At 40.5% G+C, this 26,464-nt stretch overlaps 1 protein-coding gene across 2 annotated transcripts; it reads right to left on the reverse strand.

Moving 5' to 3' along the window:
* Positions 1-2,053: 2,053 nt before the first annotated feature.
* pih1d1 (PIH1 domain containing 1) lies at positions 2,054-26,464 on the reverse strand. 2 transcript variants are annotated; one of them, XM_042086142.1, is made up of 11 exons: positions 26,013-26,464; positions 25,746-25,822; positions 25,349-25,409; positions 23,870-24,058; positions 13,247-13,308; positions 13,038-13,119; positions 12,715-12,811; positions 12,496-12,528; positions 12,275-12,353; positions 2,647-2,790; positions 2,054-2,151 (listed from the first exon to the last, which is right to left on the reverse strand). In XM_042086142.1, exons 2-11 carry the CDS (start codon positions 25,818-25,820, stop codon positions 2,119-2,121), a joined length of 855 nt encoding a protein of 284 aa, XP_041942076.1. In that variant the 5' UTR covers positions 25,821-25,822; positions 26,013-26,464; the 3' UTR covers positions 2,054-2,118. The 2 variants fall into 2 exon arrangements, with proteins under 2 accessions (XP_041942076.1, XP_041942074.1); XM_042086140.1 differs by having other exon boundaries at positions 25,746-25,825; positions 26,013-26,463.

Below are 26,464 nucleotides of genomic sequence, written 5' to 3' on the forward strand. Positions count from 1 at the left end.
GCAGGGGCAGCTCTGGAGGCACCTGGGCTAAAAATACACCCAGTCGCTCATTCTGCCTCAACCATTCCTATCCTATCCCTATCCTATTTCAGTCCAAACAGGGTAAAAACTATCTGTATTTCTGGCCTGGTATTTTATAATTGTCAATTACTCATCTGATTTGAGGGGAATACTATGAACAGAGCTAATTTGTATGATATTATTCAAATTACAAATAAAGACAAAGGCACCACTTTGAAGTTCTTCTGCTTAAAATGCACTAAAGCAGGTGTACATATATTATTGGGGGCCAAGCAGCGAAGCTGCAAAGGCAACCCATAGTGATTCTATGTTTTCTTCCCTATTATTATTACGCTTCCGCCATTGAAGTCTATGGCAGCCCATAGAACCGTCTGGTAAAAAGTTGTGACATTTGGCACACTAATTGGGCACAGTCCCATGATTCATTTCACCAAGTTTCAAGTCAACACCTTGAGCACTCTAGTGCCACCAACAGGCCAAAGTTGGAAGTGCGTTCACGCACATAACTTTTGACCCGTATGCCTGATTTTCAAAAATGAGGTATCGTTGGAATCTTTGGACCAAGCCGAGTACAATGCACTCTATGAAGTCAATTTCCGCCATGATGGATTTTCCACCATTTTGGATTTCACAGGTCACAAATTTTGTCCGATCGACACCAAACTTCACACACATCATCTACTGACCATGCTTCATTAATGCATAACTTTTTGTCTTCGGAAATATAACCGTTCGCCTGTAACAGCCAATCGAAATTTGCGGCGAAGCCGCCAAACAGGAAGTGATTTCATATTTCAGCAAGCCTTTCATGCATCATAACCAAACGTAGTATATAGACTATGGACCCCATCAGGAGGACGCTCAAAAATTTTGGTGACCTTTGACCTCTAGGGGGCGCTGTAATTAAGAAATATGCTTTTTGGCCTGTAGCTGCTATTGTGCTTAGAATTAAAATGCACTAGTGGTGTCTGGTAATACTGTTGGTGTTCCTTAGGCCGACCCAAGCCAACTTGTGATGTCATTGTAATTGATTCGAAGTTTTCACAGGTCACAAATTTCATCTGATTTTCACCAAAAATGGCATAGACCATCTTCAGACCATGCATTATCAGTGCATTGCTTTCTGGAACAATTGACAGAAGCGTTCAAAATATGCGGCGAAGCCGCCAAACAGGAAGTGAGCACATATCTCAGCAATGTTTTCATGTATCAAAACCAAACTTAGTACATGTACCTCAGACCCCATCGGGAGGACGCTCAAGAAATGTGGTGACCTTTAACTTCTAGGGGCCTCTGTAATTGGCAAAAATGCATTTTGGCCTGTAGTTGCTAATATGTATAATTCTGAATGGCAGCCCAAAGAACCGTCTGGTAAAAAGTACAATTTGGCACACTGATTGGGGACAGTCTAATAATTAATTTCTCCAAGTTTCATGCTGGCACTTCAAGCGTTCTAGCGCCACCAACAGGCCAAAGTTGGACGTGTGTTCACGGACGTTACTTTTGACCTGTTGACCCGAAATGAGGTATCGTTGGAATTTTTGGACCAAGCAGAGTTCAATAAACCCTATGACATCAATTTTTGACCTCTATGTTTAAATCACAGCAAGTGTGATCATATCTCAGTCGATCTTTTATTTTTGATGTGAAACTGGTGACAGCAAGTTCCATTCAGTTTATTGTAATGCGTGCGTGCAAGGGCGGGGCGGGGAGGGACGGGCAGGAGTGATTGGGGGGGGGCCTGGCTGGGGGAGTGAGCGGCAACACAGCCCTGGTTCAGCCCCATAAAATCAGTTATGTTTTGATGTGAAACTTGACCTTGTAACTCAGCCAATCTTGGGTTGTTTGGCATGGAACTTGCTGTGACTGCTTAATGCTATATGTCTGATGGAACGGCATTGAGTTACATGGCAAATCTGGACTGCTGAACACTCTGCTTGGCCCCCTCATTGCTGCTTGCAGCTATATTTAGAGAATGATCTGTTAAGAATGAAGGTCAATTCAACAAGTAAAAAAACAGAAAACAACATGGTACAAAAACGAAAACTTTATTAATTATTAAATAAATATGCTCTTGAACTCTCTGTGGGTTTCTCTTCATCCCACCACTGGCATGGTCACAGTTAAGATCTAGTTGAGGGGGGAAAACAAAGGATAAGTGAGTGCAGCCTTCTGCTCATTCACAGACTGAGCAACCAAGAAACATGAAGACTGAGCCAAAACACAGTGCATAACCCGAAGCACAGCTGTTTCACTGCTATGGGACATCTATGGGTACACAGCACAACAGTAGGCTAACAACCTTAGATTTGAAATAATAGAGTGGTGAGCCAAAAACAAAGGTGGTTTTTAACAGCAGTTAATAGATCGGTATATTTTTTCCAGAAGAGATCAATAAATGGTAAAATAAATGAAAATTATGTTAGATAAGCTTGTTTATCATCACAATGATCCCAAGCATACAGCCAAACAAGGCAAGAAAAAGGTGAACAGAGAACAAATCAACATTTTACAGTGTCCCACCCAGAGTGCCAGAGTAAATATATATAGATTGGGTTGAATGAGTTAGGAAAAAGCATCAGCTCCACAGGGCCCCGAAGCTACAATGAAGCTGAGATACATTACCTGTGTGCTGGTGTTGTACTGGGCCACACTGCTCTCCTGGTTAACAAGGTGTGGGAAGAAACAGTCAAGGTGGAAGAGTGAGGGTCGAGCCATCAACACTAGCCTGTCCTCTCCTACATCCAGCACGAGGGAACGTGCTGAAGTCTGCCAGAGAGGAAGAAGATGAGAACAGGGAACAGGAAGAGGAAGAGGATAAGACAAAGAAAGGGTGTGACTGAGGACTAAAAGGGTGACCATAAGGCAGGCGTGGACTCGCAATCAAGATCAAGAGTTAAGGAATTTTCCTGGAGGACTGCATTCTTCTGAGGGCCGATGTTTGTTCCCTGACAGATATTATTCTACAGATGCAGCGACATGGCTGGTGTACGTGTAACATGCAATAGCACCAACAAGAGACATAACAGCTGCATTAGAACTACAAAGTCTCCAGGCCCGGTGAAGGAAAGCTAGAAAGACACATCAGAAAAAAGACTGCAGGGAGCAGGTGAAGTGCTGTGCCAGGTGCTGTAAAGAAAATAAATTAACTAGCTGCTAAAAACAAAATAAATTAACTAGCTGCTAATGCACAGGCAAGCGCACAAGCACAAGCATTCTAGGCGAGCATGAGAGCAGCAAGTCTGTCGTAGACAAAGTCTTACCATGATGGATGACATATGATTGTTATAACAAGAAACTTGTAATTACGTGATACTGAGCCTTTTTATTTATTTTAGTGTGGCAGCAATACGCTTCCGTACATGACCGCTAGAACTTTGGGAAATCCCATTCGAGTCAATGGAGAGTTCTACTTGTATTGTGATGAGCCGTGTAATGACACTAGATAAGTAACAAATGCTGATAATAACATGTTTGTATTAAATAACTGATTAAAAGGAGAAAAGTTGACTAAAACAAAAAGTGAATTTAGAAGACAGAATTGCAGTCCTCTGTTCAGAATGCGTGCTTAAAAAGCCAAGACCAAACCCACTGGAAAAACATGACCCAGGGTCATAAACGCCTGTTTCGAAATAAATGTCTCCAACAAGACTTCAAAGACTTTGCAAAGCTCCAGACAATGTTCTGCAAGAGTTCTTATCTGATGTTGAACATCTACCGGTACCAAAATAAACAAGAGACAATAGTATCTGACACACAAAAACACAAGGGTATTTACTGTTTTTACAATAACTAGTGCAGTGCCCGTTCAAACATGCTATTCCTGTAGCCCAATTACATGCCTGCAGGTAGGCCTGCTTTAAAAATAGGATAGGGAAAAACATGATTTCAGGTAAGCATTCAATAATGAATAGGCCTACAGATAATATAATAATATAATAAATGTGCAGAGCAGACATTTTTTACAAATCAAAATTACATAATCCTAACAGCTGTTTTGAGTCAGGGCTATATGCTTAGCCTATTGAATAACTTGATGATAGAGAAAACAAACCATTTTGTGGAATGATGCATCATATGAAATTTGCAACAGTGTGACTCAAAAACAGTCTCTGGTAGCCTATAAGTGACATCACACTCTGTCTGCCACTCGTTGCTTGTCGCTGGTTATGCTTTGCATGTGTGGCATTCTGAGACGTTCTTTAATTCGGGACCATCATCGCTCGTTTCAATTTAGGACCTTGCAGTTGGAACTGTCGTTTGCTTATTCAAAGTCTAAAGACAGTCCAAAGTAGCCTGGGCTATTTATATAAGTGACATCACACTCTGTCTGCCACTCGTTGCTTGTCGCTGGTTATGCTTTGCATGTGTGGCATTCTGAGATGTTCTTTAATTCGGGACCAGTGATTTGAAATCAGTCTGACAAACGGTCAGCGAGATATGCGTGCCACAGACACACAGACATCCGGACACACAGACGCTTCTTGCTTTATAGATAGATGTCTACTAGTACCCTATTGCATAGCTCATAGCTCTGTTTTCCCCCTTTTCATGTGTCATTCTAACTAATGGGGGTTCAGAGATACAGCACACACATCCAAAAACGATAAACACTGGGTGCTGGACAGAAAGGTAGATGCAAAGATAGGAACGATGAATCCGCACACCAGAATCTGCTCCTTAGTGTTTTTAATGGTATATCACCACGTGTAACATTTTGGGCCCGAGCCCTTCATCAGACATGACTATAGCAACTATCTATTTAAAACTAGAAGCGGCAGTCTACCATGCAAGTTGAGAAATTAGTTGATATGTGGTGGAAAGAAATATTTCTACAAACAAGACAGTTAGCGATTAAAACATTTAAATTATACCAGCAAATGAACACAACGCAAGTGGCAACAGTGATATAAGCGGGAAAATGGGCTCCTCTGCGTTCGGTTCACAGAAAGTAATGCACTTACGAGCTGCCACGTCGGAGCCGTATTACTATCTCAAACATGCATTATTTCTGTGAATCAAACGCCGCGTCATCTATTATCCCTTACTTATACCATTGCTTGGTTGAATTTCCCATGCGTTCTTTAGAACATACAATAACCGTAAGTTATTTGCACACCTATGAAGTAGCTCCAGTGTCGTCCATTATCCCTTCCTTAATAAATGGTTTGTTAGCAATTTACGATCATTAGGTAAATTACTTACAAGTCAGTGTTTCCCCTACTATGTATTCAGCAGCAGCGAAGCGCCAATCATGGTCCAGGGAGGACCGGGCTGTTTTTGCTGCCGTTTTTGGAGTCTGGGTTTTCCACAGAGATCACATTTTTTACATTGTATTCAGGGGACAGGCAGCTAGCGGATAGTGAGGGGATACTGTATTTGCTGTATGAGACAAAAAAGGTTTTAGCTTAGAAACCGCGTAACATCGCTTAGAGCACTTTAAAATACTTACAAGAAATTTTACACTGTTTCTCTATAAAGGCCAATAAAGTAAAATGTCTTGTACCTGACAAGTTTCGGCTACCTTGCCACGTGATGTTGGTATGACGTTGTCTGAGATGTGTTATATGGCGTTTTCCATTCCACCTGATTTGGTGGGATGGCCGTGTCCCCTGGGGTGCTCCGGGGAAGGTTATCGAAAGGTCATCAGAACGGAAAGCCACAAATTCCATCGGTGGATCAAAAAGGCGGTTGAAATCAGGAAGCGGGCCCCAAAGACTGTAAACCGGGATGAAGGAGCCTACCAACTATCCCACACCTGGGACACAGTCCTGCAGGGCCGCCCCCGGCTGTAATGAAAACCACCAGACAGCAGAGGGCCCCCCCCCCTTTGTATTTGTGTCACAGTCTGTCTTTGTTCAAATTTGCTTGTGTTTTTATTGGTAATTTAAAAGTCTTTTTGCATAGGTTTGTAGCCCGGTTGACACCAGACCCTTCTCAACTGAGAGTGGGTCTGGGGAAGATTCATTCACAGCCCATTTCCAAAAGGCGTCCCCAACAGACGCCAATCAAAATGCCTCTGGACACAATTGGAGAGACTGAAAACCAATCAGAGCAACGAAAGAGACCTATGCAGAGCGACGGGAACACACAATTTGCAACAGTTTACTGTCTGGTTGTAGGTTAGGGGAGAACCGGGAAGAATGAAACGCTTTTTAATTAAACGTAATATACAAAGACATCGTACCAAACTGAAAGCTAATATTTTGTCCCTAGCAAACTACATCTGCCCTCTGTCAAACACAATTGCATTTTCAGCTCTGAGCAAAACCATTCAGGAGTTATTTCAGCAAAAAGCAAACTACAACTGCATCTACATCTGTTTGCTAGTTATTTCAGCAAAAAGTCGAACGTGCATTTTGTTTTATTCGTTCTTTCTGGCCGGGACATATAAAACAGGCATGGGGGACGAAAGAAATAGCCTAGTTTAAGTTATGTTAAATGTCCCCCAATATTATATTTCAAAGAGGATGTAGGCTAGCAATGCATCTGATGACTCCATCGCCACTCGACCAACATTTTTGGGGATGGGCAAAACGAGGCTTTGTGAAACACTGAAATGTTCAAATCAATTATGTTTCAAGACAAACACTGAAGTGTAGCTTAATGCAGCAGCTAAGGGTCTGTAAATAATTTTCTTCCCATAAAAACTCTCGATGTTGCAATGTGTTTACTTCCTTTTTTGAGCAATCTGAGTTTCTGGTTGAAACGGTGTAGGCTAGTTAATGATAAAAAAGCTGACCAGATATCGCGGAAATGAACTAACTGTAAGCTATGGGTCATCAGTCCACCCTAAGTGACTGCATACTGTAAAACTTCAAATAATAGCCGAGTCTCAAATAGATAGTCTCTTTTAAACGCCTGGCGTGGCTACAGGTTTGGGTTAAAGGCCGGTCTCCAATAGAGGCCTGGTCTGTTTTTTAGTTTTGGGTTGTATTTAATCTTCTAAAACCCGCCAGATCGTCTGTTTAAAGCCCAATTCACACCAAAGATTCACAATTACACAAAACCATTGCAGAAAGGAGTTGCAGCGGTGTGAATTAGATGTTGCACGTCATTGCAAGCTGTGGCAAAGCATTCACCATGTCTAGTCACAGTTGCAAGGTTTTAGAATGTTGCATCAAGTTGCTTGTTAATAGAATGTTGCAGCTCATCTCGTCGCAAATCTTTGCGCACGCTAACGTTATGATTAGATGGCATTAAAAGACTGCGGTGGGGAAAAGCTAGAGTTCCAAATTGTATAATTTTTTTCAATATGAACTAGGCTATGCCTATTTATCCGATTTCCTCATCGTTCAATTCATCCCTTGTGTTTAAAATTTGCGGATAGGCCGTAAGCTTGTTTTTATGCAGGCAACAAAACAAAAGGGTTCGCGAACGTTATTCTTTATTCGAAATGCGTACCGCCATGGCGATAAAGAGAAAGAAGTAGGCTATGATTTGAAATGTAAGCTGACCGTTGTCAAATTTGGCAAATAAAATACGGGAGAAACAATATGGTTCATGCTCTCTCATGCTGTTTCATTCATGCTGAAAAGGAAGGAGAATGAAACATTACGTACGTTCCACTTTTGCATAAATAATTCCTGAACGGGTTTGGTCAGGGCTGATAATGCAACTGTATTTAGTGAAAATATGAGCTTTTAGTGTGATACGATCTCTTTGTAAATTACGTGTGATTAAAACGCGTTTCATCTGTTCTGGCTATTCCCGCTATTTGGATCTTACTGTATCTCACTCAATGAACAACATCTTAAAACTAAATGAACGGTGATCCGTAATTGTCATCAGATAGCATAGTCATATAGGTAGACATTCAGTGTGTTTGAAATAATTAATTTGATAATATCTTCCATCTTTTGTATGAAGGGAATTAAAGGCCTGTCTCATATAGACGCCTGTCTCTAATACTAGCCGGTGCAGTTTGGAAAATAAAAGCCCGGGCTATTATTTGGAGTTTTACGGTAAATGAACAAACCGTTGTCAGTAGCCTACCACTGTTGCAGATATCACATAGGTATCCCTTCATATTTTGTACATTGTCGCACATTCCAACATAAGGAAGCAGTATGGGAAACTTTCTTCTAACTCCCTGTCTAAAACCAACGTGATAGCAGCTTCAAACAAGCGTTCCTCTGCAGCAGCCATCGTTGATATTTTAAAGCAACAAAGAGTTTTTTGTACCTTAAAATAATGTTTCCAAAATTGTTTCAGTGGTTCATCAACTCGTTATAGGGTGAACAGCACCTCTGCATTCGCTTAGCGGCCCTCTATCGGCTATAACCGCACTATGTAAGTTTGCCAGATCGGGCAGCGGATCTGTAGTTCAATGGAATGAGACATAAGAAACTACAAATTTGACTTGCACGACGTCGCAATACATCGTACTTTCATAAAATCATGCAACATATAGCCCACCTTGTCTGTGGACATTGTTATTTGCAAAGCCGGTGCTGGATAAACAAATAGCGTGCATGCAGAGGAAAAGTTCTTTGGTGTTGCTTTAAAAAAAAAAAAACAATAGGGTGCTCTATCGTTGTGTAAAGCCTGCCTCAACGGTTGTGACTGGTGCCTGGATTTAGGAAAATTGGAAATGGGGTTGAATGGGCTCTTGGCCAGACGGACTTGCAGAGCAAATCTCAAATTTGCCGGGCGTTCTTCAGGGTTTTCCCAGGCTAATAGGTTTGCATATGAAGGAAGAACTTATCGTGTTTACATTTCATGGTAGCTTGGTCATGCACCGAACTCTCGCTGTTCAACAAAGCCAAGGTAAAAACAGTTTTCCATTTTGTGTCATCTTTAAAGGTCCCATATTATACTTCTTTTCCAACAAGTCAAAATAGGCCTATGGGTTGCACAAAACATGTCCCTGAAGCTGTTTGCGCAAAATTTCTCTCAGATTACACATTATCATCAGCTTCATTCTCGCCAGTTTCAGTCCCTTTCAGAATAGGCTGTGTCTGGGGCCTGCAAATGTATGCTGTTGGTGGCCATACCCCACTCCATGTTTATATCAACGGGCAGCATGGTCGACAGCCAGAGTTGGTAGGCTCCTTCATCCCGGTTTACAGTCTTTGGGGCCCGCTTCCTGATTTCAACCGCCTTTTTGATCCACCGATGGAATTTGTTGCTTTCCGTTCTGATGACCTTGGCTGCATCCCAGTAACCTGACTCTCGCCAGATGAATTCCGTTCCGCCTAGCTCCACTCATCCATCTGGGATCGATCCATAGGAGTGGTGCTTCAGAAGGCTGGGCCTTATTAAAAAATCCTTGCACAGGGCTCTACACTAACTTTTTTTTCCAGGAGCACTTGTGCGCCCAAGTAAAAAAATTTAGGAGCAAAGACAAAAATTTGGCGCACAGTCACTTCTGTACTTAACTTACACATAATCTAACATTACACTGCAGCTAACAGTTAAACATGCCAGTGCACCAATTGCGAATATTAAGAATGACTGACAACATTTAGGCTACAGGAAACAGGATTTTAAAGATCAGTGGCTACTTTATTTTCAGACTGTTCTATTTTCCTACATTTTGTTAATGTAAAATAATATAATACATTGCCATATTTGCATTTAGCCTGTATATCAAGTATCCTGCCAAATGTAGGCTAATTTATTTATTTGTGAATCCATCTGTAGCTAATCCAAATATGCCCATGGTGACCTATCTGACTGCATACTGCCTAATACTACTACTAAAACAGTCCATTATCTCTTCCACAAAACCCAACATAGGCTATCAAGGATATATTTTTTTATCCTTTTATTTTTTATTTGAAATATCTGCATTGATGGGGGCAGTAGGCAAACGTTAGGCCTACTTTCGTTTTGCACTTCAGCTTGTATTTGGTGTAAACAAACAAGCATGCGTGGAAGCCTGGAGTTGTCAGTAGCGTTCTACCTTTGAATAAAATGGGAGTATTACGGGAGGCTACTTTTGTGCCTGTTCGCTACAGCGACCTTTCCTTCTCTCACCGCATTCTCAGACTCTCATCCTGTTCCTCCTATATCCGATGAATGCGGTGTATTTTGTAGACAAACATTGACATGGTTAGAAGTCATTCGCAACAGTGCGCCTAAATATTTTTTTGCACTCGCACGCCATCATTTTTACTCGCATGTGCGAGTGAAATGGGCGCACTGTAGAGCCCTGTTGCATTAGATTGGATAAGCCACTTGTCCGTCATCTATTGACGTGCTACTTTAACCACTCGCATCGAAGCCAACCTGTGACGCTGAGAACAGTCTCACAGTCGCTTCTACGCTACGTCACATCTATGAAACTCCCGCCCTGCGTCCTGATTGGCTCTACCATACAATCTCGTTTTGAGCTACGTACAGACACATTTGATAGACATTCGTAGCGCCCAATAAACGGCTTTGGGCATTCGTAAACCACATCTCTAATATGAGAAAAATAATGTGTAGTTCCCAGACCCCATCTCAATGAGATGAGGTCTGGCGTTAGCCAAGCTAGTAGTTTCATTGTTTCTAGGCATAATTGTATTGCAAATGGCTTGTCATAACTTCAAATGTTAAAATGGCTGCACACACAATAGCAAGTAGCCAAATCAATGTTTTCTATGCTTTCAAGGGCCTATCTTTAAATGTTAAAAACAACAGGTCATGGACAACACAAATGCAAGTAGTCTTATCTATGAAGTCAAGTTAAAGTTTTCAAGTTTATCCAATGTGTTCTCAAACGCTTCAATAAATTGTATGTCTTACCCCTTAAAACGCAATCATTTTTTAACATGTTAATTATGCCGGTGTTGAAGTATTTAGATTAGATTCCGTAGCCTCTTTGACAGCTCGGGCATGAGCTTCAAATTCACTGTGATGCTATATGGGCCTCATGCATATGAAAGATTAATGTCATTATGTAAATTGGATGGTATCAGAACATACTGTGAAACAAAGTTTCAAATTTTTCAAAAAATTTCAAATAGATGCCAGTTAGCACATTAGCAAGTTTTTGTGCAAACTAGGCTGTTGGTGTTGTGTCAAAGGCTTTTGCTTCTGTGTAGTTATTTGCTAGATTTCGACAAGAGCTTGTGATACTGCTTTAAAGTAGGCTACTTGGCAATGGCATGGGCTCACACAAGCTTGCAAACACGGTCCACTATGTGGTGTACCCCTCTGCTTTAGGTGTTTATGTTAGCTAACTGTATAGAATGTGGTGGTATAAAAGCAAGATGTTACAGATGACGCATGACGTGCATGATACCTCATATTTTATTTAAATAATAATATTAATAATAAAAAACGCCAGAGATTTAAGGGACATCGAAATGAGGCACCGAAATTCACATTGTTATTCAATGTTGTTACTACCGTCTCCCTTGGTGCCGGTTACATATTGGAACCAGGTTTCGGTGCCCAACCCTAACTGTGACATTAAAATAGGGGAGACAACTGAATGGCTCACAGAAGCGCATGATTATATCTCTCAACTAACCCACAAAAACTCAATGCACGGGTTTGTTTTGCACTTGGAGTGTGTTTAGAAGCATCAGAGACCCAAATGGAAGTGGGTCATTCCATGTCAAATCAATCAGGGCCCACGCACTTAGGTCTCAAAAAATTCTGAAAAGATTCTGAAGAAGAGATCAATATGTTTTATATAGAGTTACCGCAGTGCCACCGGTGGTTGTATAGAGTAACCTGTGGTAACTCTACAAAACATATTGATCTCAATGGTGCATTTTGCCCATGTTCAGGGTGGAAAGTAAAAAAGAAAGATTTGCATAAGACAAGTCAAATTGGTGTTTTTAAAAAAAGAACGGATCATGGAGAATAAAGAAACTTTTTTAAAAAAAATCTTTAAAATGTATACCCCCCCTGTAAAACGGCCTGTATCTTGGAAAGTATTGATCTTACATAAAAGTAATTTTGGAGTGTGTCTCCTGGGTAACATAGGTACACCTGGTAATTTTTGTTAGAATTTTTTGAAACCTAAGTGTGTGGGCCCTGGTTGAATTGACGTAGAATGACCCAAGAACAAAAGCACAGAAAAAGTGAGTTTTGCATAATATGGCCCCTTTAAATGCATATGCATGAGTAGGAAAACATCAACTTGCCTTTTTTCGCTTGTGCGACAGGCAGAATGTATCTTTACCCAAGTGCGGTCTGTTTTTACATACCATACCATACCATGCCATGCCTTTCGGGTTTGCCTGTTGCAAGGGATTATGGGAATTGAATTGATTCAGGAAATCAGTGCCGATATCTAGTCCGAAACACTTACCACCCCAGGCAGATGGACCTCCGCAATTAGGTACTGAGGGTTTCCAACAGCAGGCTCCACTTGCAAACACAACTCTGGGCTGCAAATCAGACATGGCGGAGAGCAGAGGTTAAAAGGAGGAGAGAGGGAGCACAGGGGTTGGAAAGAGAAGAGTGGAGAGGCTGATTAGGTGAACGATTTCATGATATAGTATAGACAGGCAAACAAAATGGGTAACAAACCTTTTCGGAGGTTCGGGAGCTGAACTTGTCTGCCTATTCAAATGAAAACATATTAAAATATTAATGAATGCAGAAGACGCTAAATGTGCTATAAAAAAGTATGATAAAAAATAAAATAATAAAACTATGGCAACACAACAATGACAGTATATTGATAAGGAAGGAAGTGAGATGTCAAGATATCAAAAACAAGGATGAAAAAGTAGGTGAAAAACATACTTTGAGTCCAATTCCTGTATAACTGGTTTGCTTTTTGTGCGAATATTTTGCTCTGTTATGGATCCCAGGAATTTCCTGTTTTTTAGGACTTTGCACTCTATAAAGGAAATGAAAGGAAGTCTGCTAAATCGGTTTTTAGCCTGGAGGAAAGCAGTTTAAATTGAAGAATGTCAGACAGACCTATCAGATCAAATGCGATGAGCAGTTTAACTGTGTAAACTATGTTAAATTATGCTAAATGTTTATGTTTTTGTTGTTGTTATGGTCTCCATTTGCAGCTCCATGTGAAAACCGATGGGTAAATAAGTAGTTTATGCACACACCTCTGCTCAGGCCCATTTTGTATTTATTCTCCAGACCCTCCAGGGAGACAGCCAGAAGGAACTGCTGGAACAGCTCATCATTCTAAAATGGAAGAAAAGTATAAAAAACTTGAAAATAACAAAAAGAGATGACAGTTAAGTTATCTTCTAAGGAAATTAATTAAAGGTGGAAAAGAGGATAGAGAAAATATGCAAGAACACAAACCCACCTGACACTTTTGAAAGAATTCATCATTGACCACCACATCATAGACGGTGCAAGCCTGCTTACCTGACACACAGAAAAACATCAAACAGTTGTGAAACCCACAGAGCAACCTCAAAATACAGTGGAAACTGTCATTTAGGACAGGATGAACCTTTCCACATTCTCTCATCTTTGTTTTGTACAGTTTGGGTTTTTAATATGCCGATTTGCTCCCTCCACTTCCAATATCCAACTTCTTTCTTACTGTTAAAGGACAAATCCGGTGATTTTTCACATAGATCTCTGTTTCTCCAGGTCACCGAGCAGCACTGTCGGTGAAAAAAACCCCGAAAACATCGGTTTTTACCTAGCTCGAGTTGCTAGTTCCAGCATATAAACCAGGGCAACCAACATAAGGAGGACCAGGCAGAAGCCTACTAGGAAGTGTCTGTGGCAGTTTCAAGGGGGTAGGCGAATGTTTGGAAAGCGTACCCCTTATGGGAGGCTCTGAGGCTAAACGTCGACCACCTAGAGTTAGCATTCAATTGACCACCATTCATTTTGGCATCACTGACCCTTTCCTATTTTCAGAGAAATACAACAAAGTGTGACTGGGGTCATAACTTCGTAACACACTTTATGGCTCTGTAATTAACTTTTTTCAAAAACCAATGCTAAAATGATGTCATGGGCAAGCAACTTTGCATCGCCCAGGAAAGTAGTAACCGTATTCTCTGGATAAGAAACTCGAAGGCAGTATGAGGGGAAAGTCCATGGGTAAAATATTTAAAAGGGGTAAAAAATGAAGATGTTTTGTTGGGTTGGCAGCACTACATCGGAAACAAATCACCTACCAAAAGCTGCACTTGAACTCGAGAGCACACTGTACGTTATCAATTTTCTTAGCACAGCTAACAGACGACTTACGACTCGACTGGCACTAAGGATGTGTGGCACCTCGTCGACCAACAGGAAACAGGTTCAAAATGACTTCACTTGTCTCTATTGAAGTCCTATCGGATGACTGTGTCCATTTTTTGTACTGTCTATGGGCAGTTTGAGGACAAGAAAGGATGCATCAAAGTCAAAATAGTAGCAGCCAAAGAGAATCATTGTGACGGTGTAAAGTAAAAACATCTTTGGCAGCACACAATTAAAAAAAATGAATGCATTATGCTTGGTCCTTAAATCGCATCGCCATTATAGAAAAAAATTAGCTTACAAGACCCTCAATATCACCAGTTTTGTACTTTTTTCCATATAGGGCCTTACAGTATATAAAAACTAAAGGGCAGTACAAACTTTTAACGGTCCAGTCATCCCGAGAACATGTCTGTCTTCCACCCTACAAAGTCTGGGCAGGCTAGGAATAATTTTAAGATATTAATGCCCAAACATGACCTCCAAAATAAGGCATTTCTGAGAATGTAAAAAATAAATGAGAAATTATGAAAACATTGGAATTTAACAAAATTATTTCACAGGTCTTAGTTTTGGGATCTATATAGACAAACTTTGAGCAAAATCTGAGATGGTGCAGCAACCATTATCCTGGATTTTGTCTGATTTGACACGGAATGACCCCCTTAGAGTCTTCAGCTTTTTGATGGGATTCGGATTCTGCCTAAACTTGTTTTTATCAACCAAACCGAATCCTATGCAGTATTTACGCCGCTATTAAAATATGAGTGCAGTCACAATGAGCTACCGTAAAACTCCAAATAATAGCCGGGGCTTTTATTTTCCCAAATCGCCAAACTGCACCGGCTAGTATTAGAGACAGGCGTCTATATGAGACAGGCCTTTAATTCCCTTTACACAAAACTTTTTCTCTGCAAAGATGGAAAATATTATAGAATTAATTATTTCAAACACACTGAATGTCTACGTATATGACTAGGTTATCTGATGACAATTACGGATCATCATTCATTTAGTGTTCAGATGTTGTTCATTGAGGGAGATACAGTAAGATCCAGATAGCGGGGATAGCCAGAACAGATGAAACACGTTTTAATTAAACGTAATTTACAAAGAGATTGTATCACACTGAAAGCTCATATTTTGTCACTAGCAAATAGCCTATATCGGTCCTTTGTCAAATACAGTTGCATTATCAGCCCTGACCAAAACCGTTCAGGAATTATTTATGCAAAAGTGGAACGTGCTTAATGTTTCATTCTCCCTCCTTTTCAGCACGAATGAAGCAGCATGAGAGAGCATGAACCATATTGTTTCTCCCGTTTTGTATTTACCAAATTTGTCTACATTCAAATCGTAGCCTAGCCTACTTCCAGGCACATGGGAACATATTTTTGACCATGGGGTGCTGAATAACAAAATAATCATGGATGTCCGACGATTTCTCCCCCAGCATATGATTCGAATTTAGACAGCTAAATACGCCATTTCAGCGCCGTGTATGAGTAGGTCTAAGAGTGAGAAATTTTATAATGCCCTGGGCAGCCACATTCCACTGCAACTATGCGCATCACTTGCCACTCCGACTCATCAATAAAAACTGTGCGCGCACACACCAGTCCCATAGAAGCGCACTTGACTTTACATCATTAACCTATTTCAGTATACATGTATAGCCAGAGAATGTCCGTAGACGGGCTCTGATATTAGGGGTTTGCACGGACGTCACGTTCTGGCCGGTAACCATGGCAACCTAGCACACGCGGCCATATTGGCGATACTCAGTGAATGAAGTACAATGGAGTATTATGCACTTTGGATATCTTACGTGATTGTAGCCGTGTCTAAACAACAGAAAAGCTCATCAAAATGCGTGTAAGATGCAAAGGCATATAGGGCAGGACTTGGACCACAAGAAAAGGCGTGATATTTCGAGAAATTACGGTTTATTGGCAGCGCAGATCCATATGAGTTTGGTGAGGGAGACGAAGTACTAAGTTCAACCACAAGCGCCCCCCTTCCTCTGATAACTTCTGTCATTATTCTCCTTTCTCCCTGGTTTTTAAATAACTTTTGGAAGTCGATACCTACACCAGATGTTTTTCTCAGTCTGACCTATTGGTACAACCTAAAACACGGCAATAATTAACCATTTTCCTTGACGATCTTAGGGATTTACTTCAGTGCCTAATGCTTTCTAATGAGGCGAGTATCTCCAATATGGCGACGTCCAGATCTGATGACACGCCGTGCAAACCCCTAATAGCCTAGTCTAAGGTAAATTCCTTTTCTGACTTCTTTCTCTTTATCGCCATGGCATTTACAATAATTAAGAATAACGTTTGCGAACCGTTCTGGTTTTGTTGCCAGCATAAAAACAAGCTTACCATCGGCCTATCCGCAAATTTTATACACAAGGGATGAATTGAACGATGACGAAGTCGGACATATAGGCATAGTTCATATTGAAAAAAAAGTTATACAATTTGGAACTCTAGCTTTTCCCCACCGCAGTCTTTCAATGCCATCTTATCATAACATGCGCAGTCTGCGCCATACTTAAGCCCAAATCACACCCAAGATTTGTGACGAGGTGAGCAGCAACTTGATGCAACATTCTAAAACCTTGCAACTGTGACCAGACATGGTAAATGCTTTGCGACGGCTTGAAACGACGTGCAACATCTAATTCACACTCCTTTCTGTAGCGGTTTCGTGTCATTGCGAGGTGTGAATAATCATTTAAGGGGTTATTTTTCACATTTTTCTTCCTTGGGGGCATGCCCCCGGACCCCCATAGTATTTCGCGGGGGGCAACATTTCTATCAACACCCCTGATCTCAGTATTTGAATCCTGGCTGCGGCCTTGGTCATGTCTCAAACTTCAGCTCAGTTTTGTGGTTTAATGCTTAAAGGCCCTACAAGTGGAAAGGACATTAAAACACCATGCATATGTGCATATTGTGCCATTTGGCAAGAAGTTAAAATGTATCCAAACTCAGTCATCTTCACGTCACCCAACGTCACATCTCTACATTGCTAGCCTAGTGGTTGGTAGCTCATGATAACAGATGTAGGCCTGTCTGCATGCCGTTGTAGGCAAGAAAGAGACATAATCAGTCTTGACTGTCATGAAAGAGCGAGCCTTAACATTAGTTTGAGTTCACATATTCAGCAAAGAATAGTTATTTGCAGAGCCGTACAGTAACGGAGTACGTTTACTTACTTTTAAACGATTAATCTAGCGATTATTTTTTCAATGCATCGATTAATCTAACGATTAATTTTTTCAGTCTGATTCAATTTCGATTCGATTATCGATTATCTCCCCATTAATTTACTAATAGCAACTTATACATGTTTATTTACATATCTGAATGAAAAAACATTAATTCTTTAACATTGCAATATATGTTTATTGCTCTTAAGATTCCAAAATAAAAGACTATACAAGTGCAAAGTAATGCATTCTTAGTCAGAGGTAGCATTCAATAAAGTTCAGTAGTGTATGTCTAATTGAGTGCCTGTCATTTTAAGATGTTTGTGTGGGAATCCTTGCGATTAACATTAACACAGTTAAAAGGCTGCTGATGTGTGGATGCAATTCATAACGTAGTTAGTTCAAATAACGGTTCGTTCTTCTCCTTTGGACAAGCACTTTTGAGTGATTTTGCAAACATTCAGTCAATAAAATGAGCCCTGCATGAGTAACGAATACAAGCAGCTGCAAGTAAGCATGCTAAACTTGACATCCAAACAGTATTCTAACGTTAGCTTTGAGATACTGCTTAAAGCTACTGCTTTACTTTAACTTTAATGCAGCAGTTTTGAACAAATTTGCGCAGCATGGTCACGATACTAAGCAGATTTAATAGCAATTTAGCCCACTGTGTTCTATGCAGTGCTTCTATGTGGCAACAACAATCCTTCAACAATCGTGAATATCCCTTGGAGGAGCAGTGGACTCGTTACAAGAGAGAGCGGGCGGGGCGAGGAAAGGCTGTGTGAGTGCAGCTCAATGAAATTATTTTATCTTCTCTTTAATTTAAATAGTAGTCCTACAACATAGAACATCAATGTGTGGTGGCCGGTTTTGATTTCGTGGTGCCCAGCCACAGATTAGTCAACGTATGGAAACTGACTGAAGCAGTCCAATTAAAAATATTTAGCAGCACGTTATGCTTGATGAATCGACGCTCATATTTTGCGTCGACGTATTTTTTGCGTCGACGTCATCGATTACGTTGACGCGTTGTCCCAGCCCTAATCTGTACTTTACTCGAGTATCATTTTTGGGGAGTACTCATGACTTTACTCAAGTACATTTGAGAGGCAAATATTGTACTCTCTACTCCGCTACATTTCTATCCATAACCGTGAGTACCCGTTACTTCTTCTAAAAAAAAAAAAGGAAAAAAGAAAAATCTCGGAAACCCTCAATTTGTTGTTTCCCCTTTCAAACGTGATTGGATTGTGCAGGCACCACTGATTGGGACAGCCTATCAGCAATCACCTTCAGCTTTCCGCCAAAGTCAACTCCATGGTCAGATTTAGATAAGAGATGAAACCATGGACGAAACAATGGATGAAGACGCAGCAGGTCAATCCCGGGAATGTGGCAACCTGTGGCCCCCACCTCGCCAGACTATTTTAATTTTACATTTTTCAAAGTTAATGATTTCGCTTCATGTGTTTCAATTACAAAATAGTATTTTGTATTTGAAATACGTATTTTAAATACATGTATTAGAAATACTGCCCATCCCTGGCAACATGATAAAAAGATGAAAATGACTTGATTTTACTTTCAATTCCTTTTACATTCTCCAAGGTATTAACATTAACATTTTTCATAACTTCATGTAGTACTTTTACTTGTACTTGAGTAAAATTTAGCAAAGGGGAATCTGTACTTTTACTCAAGTAATGAAGCTGTGTACTCTGTCGGCCTCTGGTTATTTGTTGAGTGATTATTTTCTTATTTTATTTATTTATTTATTTAAATGTTTTTTTTTTCTTGGTATATTGACTCAGCCAGTTAGATAGCAAGCACTTCCAGACAGGTGACACATTTTTAAGTTTTCCTTTAATTTCTTTTCCTGCTATTAAGAAACACAATTTTGTCTGTTAAAACCATCTCTAAATGATAAAAATGTAAAAATCATTTTGAGTTTAATATGTCATTTACCACCGCTGTAGCTTAAAGTGCTGGAAAAGCTTAAAAATTTACCTTGAAAGTGTTTGAAAAGTGCTTGAATTTGATCTTGGAATAGGTGTACGAACCCTGTAGTTGTAAGCAATCATTTTCTGTGTTCAATTAATTAGTTTTGTTTCATATCAATTTCACTACCAATAATGTAAATAAAAAAGGTGAAAATTAACAGAAAAACATGAATAATCCTATCTATAATGTGACCAGTTCAAGTGCTGCAATAATCATCATGCTCTGTAAATGGCATATTTTTTCCACAGTTTCTGGTGATGTTTACTAAATTTATGCATGCATCACAGAAATTGTGCCTGACCGATAAGGTGACCTATTAATTATGCACACGCGAAGCAAATGTTTACATTACTATGCCAACAACATACTTCAACATGTCTGCTGTGTGGCAGTATTTCAAATAACCGGAAACTAATTACAAAATGGCTATTTTCAGTGCTTGTAAAGTACCAGTAAAGTGAGGAGGGGTAAAACGACACTCTTTTAACGTTACCAATTTAATTACACATCTTAAGAGCCATCACCCTGAACTCTACAAAGCGTTTCGGAAAACTAAGCCAGAAAAAAAACGGCACCAGCTAAAACCGTGATGACGCATCGCTAAGGTTTTGTTTACAATGCCAATCCGTTTCTGAAGTGCATAACGTTAGCTAGAAAGCTAGCATGAGTTGGGGTCATCCCTATGTTCCCCGGGTCCTATGTTCTCCACTCGGGGTTAGGGTTAGGGTTATGGTTAGTGTTTTAAAAAAGCCTCCTATGTTCCCCGGTCCCATACAAAGCGGGGAACATAGGACCCGGGGAACATAGGTACGCTCCCGTCCTTTATCGTGATTTCGCACCCGTAATACATTGCTGTGACGACACGATCCATCAAAAAACCATGCAAAAAACTCATAGACGCTCCGCTTCACTGGACTTTCAATGGCACTACAGAGTGGGCTGATCTCAGTGCAGAAAAGCTAAACGTTTATTAGACAAGCGCCACAAAATCGTAATTTCCAGGGAAGCCCGGCGTCCAGTAGGGGTTAAGTCATTGAGAGACCTCAGACCCATTAGACCAGCCTCAGACGAGTCCAGGAAGTGACGTCAATTCCGGAAATAAGTACATAATTTACTTTACTCTTTATGGAGAATACAGCTGGAAAAAATGTGTTTTCTTTTACAGTTCATGGAAAAAATAGTCACATTAGGTAGAAGCTTTTTATTATTATTCGTAATTCACATTTATTTATTAAATAATCGATCGTGACTGACTGTACTCGAGATCTGCCAGAGTCAGCTGGAAGGAGCTTGTGACTCACGCATAGGGAATCACGGCAGATATTGCGCGAAATTTTGGTTTATGGCTATCGTTTAGGTGTCCTTCCTATTCATTACCATGAACATGATGACTGACTAAATAAATGACTATGATGTTTAATAAACCATTGTAGGCATACAAGTTATCATTATATCACATCAATTAAGTGTTTTCTGTAGGCTATAGGCTACTGTGAGACATGCTTTACACTACAGCATATAGCCTAAATCAACAATAGGCTATCAATACGTTTGCAGTATCACTGTTGCAGAAATCACATACAAGACGACATCCTCTTGATTGTTTGTACATTTTTGCACATTCCAACATAAGGAAGCAACATGAGGAAACTTGTCGTTTTTCTGCCTTATTTTCTAACTACTTTTACGAGTCTGCAGTATCACTGAGTACAGCTGTTACAAGAGGGTCTGGCGTCCCTTTGTTATGATGCACTTCCTGCGACATGGTCATTCGTCTCTAAATGACTTAACTCCCTCTCCCGGCGTCTCTGGGAGTGAATGGGACAGTGGGATGGCCCGGACGCGAATTTTATTTTTGTAGCGGAAGACTGTCTGTGATTGGCCAATACCGCCCTACTCTGTCTGTGATTGACTGGGATATGCATGAGAGTACGCCCTACTCTGTCTGTGATTGGCTGGGGTTATGCATGATTGACAGTTGCTGCCTCTCTGGCTAAATCGGAGGGGAAAGTTAAAAAAATCAAAAGACAAAACTGATGGGCTTCTATAACTAGTATCAGCCATAGGAAATTATAAAATATCCCACCTAAATGTCTGACTATGAAATGTTTTAAGCCTGCAGCAAATATACAGTCCTAAACTCCTGTTAATAAATGATGTCAGTTCAATTTTATATTACCCTGATAACCTAGTTATTAATGTTATTCCTGTTATTCCACTAGCTAATAGCTAGCGCTACCTATCAGTAGGGAATTTATAAAAATAAGTTGGGGGGGAAACCCCCCAAACCCCCTTAAATACCGTAACACTTATTCATCATGTTGACAACATAGACTGTAAACAAGCTATTTTACAGTCTTTGGTTGACAACTTCAACCCTAACCTTATCAATGCAATCCTTGTTAACTACAGGTTGCTATGCTAGTTGTCAGTTAGATTCTGGCTCACGAAGTTTAGATAGCAGTACTACATATATATAGAACACCTATCAGTAGGGAATTTAAAATAATAAGTTGGGGGGGAAACCCCCAAAACCCCCTAATACAAACAACCTATTTTACAGTCTTGGGTTGACAACTTCAACTATCAGTTGCGTTAAAATTGTTCAACGTCCACGACCAGAATGATGCTTTGATTACTACCCATCTCCATAGAAACAGACGAGGTAGTAGCCTTCTAGCAGAGCCCGTCTACGGAGAGCCTCCCCACTCTACTATTAATCCCATACAAACCGAATTTGGCTGCAGTTCACCAGAGTTCACCTAGATGGCGATCGCGGGCGAGTCCAAAATACATGGGGTCCTATAGAGCTACATGGCTAAATTTATTGTTTTCACCTATTTAACAACTGAAACCCTCAGATTTTATTTTATTTTTCGCAAAATGGATATGGATTATCAATCAAAAGTGAAATAATCCGGGAGTCATGTCCTTTCAATTTCTTACAGGTTGGGTCGTTGTTGCCCATAACACGCTAGCATTGATGCTATGCTATGCTATGATCATGCTAATGAATGACGTCATTGACACGTTTGAAAGGCATTTTAGAACAATTAAGTGACTTTAAAAAATATAATACTCAACCAAGTGTATTGTCTTTGCCTCCCCTTTCGAATACAATATTCAAATTACTTGAAAAAAAATTATATCCAGAGAAAAGTGGATTTTGAGGGGTACTGCTCCATAGACCTCCATTCATTCTGGACTCGCCCGCGAGCGCCCCTAGATGCAGTACCACACCGGAAGAGTTCCGAGAGTAAAGGTTCTCCCCTTATTAGACATTCTCTGCTTCTAGCCTCAGCTGGCCAATCACAGGGCGAGTAGGGCGGGACTCTTCCCCTACCACCCTACAAAAAAAAATTTGCGGCCCAGACGCCGAGCTTCTGTATGATGATTGGAGGAACAGTCATAGAGGCTGGACTCTTTCTGATTGACAGCATATGTCGCGATCTGACAGGAAGTGGTTCAAGTTCAAGGGATGCGCTAATGTTAGTGTTGGCAGGTGAAGTCGAGAGGCAAGGCAAGTTGCAGCTGAAATTCTCATAATTTGTGAGCAATACAGTCGGTTTCTATTTGTCTTTATAAATAGTATGCTGTAAATAAAATCGTAATGTGGAGTTACAGAGTTTGTGACTTGCTTTTGTTTCAGTTGTGTATTTAGGCTATGTTAGGTTATGCTATTTAACAGTGTAGGCTACATTATGCTAATCTTTACTTTATTTTAAAAGCCCACCAGGGGAGATTCAAAATAAAACAGCAATGCAGACGAACATACACAGAGAAATAATTCTAGAAGGCTAGCCTAAACTCCCCCCAAGCTGCCATGCCAACTCTATAGCCTACTGTTTGGTCTATCCTGGGTTTGGGATCATTTTTGCCCTCAAAGAACAATATAGCACCTTAATAATATTAATTTGATAATTGACCATTTTTATCAGAGGTTCCCCTATTCCAAAGAGCAGCAACCGCCACTGCTACAGACTGACATTTTACATTTACAGCTGCATTACTGTTCATTTGAGAACATTGTGACACATTGTCAATAATGTTGACCATTTAGGCTCCCTCAGTTGACTTTCCTTTTTATTTTTTCGAACTTCAGACATGTCCAGAGGGGACATGCATACTACTGCAAGAAAAATGAAAAATGGCTTTACATTTCATGCTGTCCTTCCAAAAGGGTAATGAAATTAGTATTTTTATGGACAAATAGCTACTTAGGTCAACTTTAGAGCTGAATATAGGGAATTGCCCAAGGAATATCATCGGACACCCACCTTATTCTTATGAAGTAACCCCTAGGTAACAAGAAAAAGCAAAGAAAAAAAACTTTAACCGACAAAACCAGGTTGACAGGTTCACCAAGATTCTGGTCTTTGATTGCCAGAATACATAGCTTATTGTCATGGTTATAGGTAGTATACGGAGTGGTGAAATTATTTTGAGCACACTTTCAGCATAACTGTGAATGCAACCAACCACTCCAGAAACAAAACTCACTGTTATCCAACTCTGTGTGAGGCTCGCCCAGGCTCATAGGAACTCTGTACCCCGACGGATCATCTGACTCCAGCAGTTCTATAAGATCCTCATGGGAAAGTGGAGGAGGAAGCGGCACTTGCGAAGACTGGCATATGTTCAGAAAGACTTTCTGTTGCTCTGGTAGAGTAAATGTTTTGGCACAGAGTCCTGAGGGAGGGGCAGACAGAAGTACAGTAAGCTTGTCGTCAATCACAAACATGCCAGAAATTGCCCAAAAGTGTTTTGGGATTTGTTGCCAATTACATGTTGCAATAACGCCTAGATCTGCAAAAGTCTTCATACACACTACTGATCCAGTTATGCCGCAAATCCCAGTTTTGATATCTCAGTTTGAACACAGACAATTCTGGCTATATATCCCTGCACACATGACAAATACTAGTATCCCGATTACTGTGTTCAATTATAATGTTCGAGTTAGCAGCTGTGAGAAGTGAGAACCCAACTTCAGCATCTCAGTTTCTTTTAGAGTAGGCTATTCTGGCTGGCATCACCGATTCCTCAAAATCAGGATAAGGGCTTATTCAGGCTTACATGTGCAAACACTAAACAGGATACTTCATAGATAAGAATACTCATGTCCATGTAAACACAGATGTTCTGTTCATGTTCTATACCCATGGTCATATGTCATGTTCTATACCCATTCTGAGCACAAGGCCCTTATGGTGTTAAAGGGCTATGTATGCCTACTCTCCAACACACATCCTCTACATACTTACAGCACACTGCCCCCACCTACCCACACGCACACTACACACACACACACACACACACACACAGTCACTGCTACACTCCCCTCCCGCCCACACACACATCTTCATCACTCACATACATCATACATACAGTACTCTGCTTGCAATAGTAAGTCCCTTCACCATACTTGCAGTACATTGCCCCCCCCCCCCCCCCCCCCCTCTCCCCTACATATACAGCACATTATTTCATCAGGAAGCTTCTCCAACACACATCCCCAACATACTTACAGCACACTGTCACATCTCCCCTGTCATCCCCCAACACACACACCAAGACCCCTGGCAGTTGGGTTAGCCCCTTGAGCCGTGGATCTGCCCAAGGTTTCTTCCTTGGTAAGGGAGTTTTTCCTTGCCCCTGTTGCTCTTGGGTGCTCCCCCCCCCCCCCCCCCCAATTCCTATCCTCCCTCACCTTTCTTATGCAGCCCTTGCCACTTAATCTACTAAACCCCTCTTCTACTGCACTTTTTACCCCCCCCCCCACTTTGCACAAATAGGCTGACACCAGACATAATTTCACTGCATTTCTTACTTCCAGTAACTATATGCATGTGACAATAAACTTCATTGTATCCTTGTATCCTTGTATCCTTGTATGTGCAGCAAAATACACAGCAATATTTGAAGTTCAAACATTAGAATCAATGAAGAAGGCTAATGCTAGACAAAAGACTAACTAACCAGGCTGAGGGCGGATGGTCTTAGAATCTGAGGCTCCACTGTTTTGCATTTTCTCCATTGTCTGTAAAGTACAAAAGTATGATTAAACATCATATTGCTATTATATGGCATGAATTGTCCACTCAGCTAGCCCCTGTTTGATGTTGGTGATGTGAAACATTTATTGTAACATATTGCAAATTTAATTAATTGAGAACAGGAGAATAGAAGGTTAAAATTAAGCTGTCATTCATGTGTAAATTGATGCTGACTTACTGGCACATGTGAAATGGGTGATCTATTTTTTACAGTCTATGGTGATCTACTGGCACATATGAAATGGGTCTTACTGGTATGTCTGTTTAACCCTAGCCGCTCTCTCTTTGAACAATAACTCAGGACAGTGGAGGGACATTACCTGCAATAACAGCTGCTGATACAGCTCTTCTTCCTGAGTGAACTCAGAACCAAGGAGAGACGAGTCTGTTTCCATGACTACTGTAAGACGGAAAGACAAATGTTAGCTTGTTGGCTAACTAGATGACTTCATACACATTCACCACACAAACTGCTTAAGATACTGTTACACATTTAACATTACTTTTTTTGCTGATGCTGTCTGTAATGTTGGTTATTGTTAAGTGTACCGTTATCGTTAGTGATGCTATTAAAACCTCATCCTTACCTCACGTTGCCGAAGAAAGCACGTGCCTAGGTTAAATTAGCACTGCAGTTTCACACTTGTTATATCGATTATATCAAACTTGATACATGTACTAGTTGGCTTCTACCAGGAGGTTTTCGTGATCATGATACAGCCAGAGAATGTAAACGGGCTCTGATCATAGACAGTAAAAGAAAGGCTCTGATACATACAGCCTTTACATTTAGCAGTGTAAACATCCGGATAAGATCCGTGTATTTGTCAATACAAAAGTCCCCGTATGGAAACGTAATTAAAATAGACTATAACACATTGACATCGGAACTTCATAGGCTACTTACAACTTGTTATATTTATATTATATAGTTATATTAGATTGTAAGTACTAATAGGTGGCTTCTAACAAACGGGGAGGTTTTCGATAATGTCACAGCCTTTAGTAGGTTACTTTTGTGAGAGCCAGAGAATGTCGG

This window comes from Alosa sapidissima, chromosome 3 (assembly GCF_018492685.1).
Source record: "Alosa sapidissima isolate fAloSap1 chromosome 3, fAloSap1.pri, whole genome shotgun sequence".
NCBI lineage: Eukaryota > Metazoa > Chordata > Actinopteri > Clupeiformes > Clupeidae > Alosa > Alosa sapidissima.

Bases quoted from the DNA above. Each gene is read 5' to 3' on its own strand.
- pih1d1 (XM_042086142.1), bottom strand. From the start codon at position 25,820: ATGGAAACAGACTCGTCTCTCCTTGGTTCTGAGTTCACTCAGGAAGAA. The intron at 13,120-13,246 runs GTGGGTTTGTGT...CTTCCATTTTAG, and splicing joins AATTCTTTCAAAAGTGTCAG to AATGATGAGCTGTTCCAGCA. The intron at 2,152-2,646 runs GTAATGTATCTC...CCCCTCAACTAG, and splicing joins AGTACAACACCAGCACACAG to ATCTTAACTGTGACCATGCC.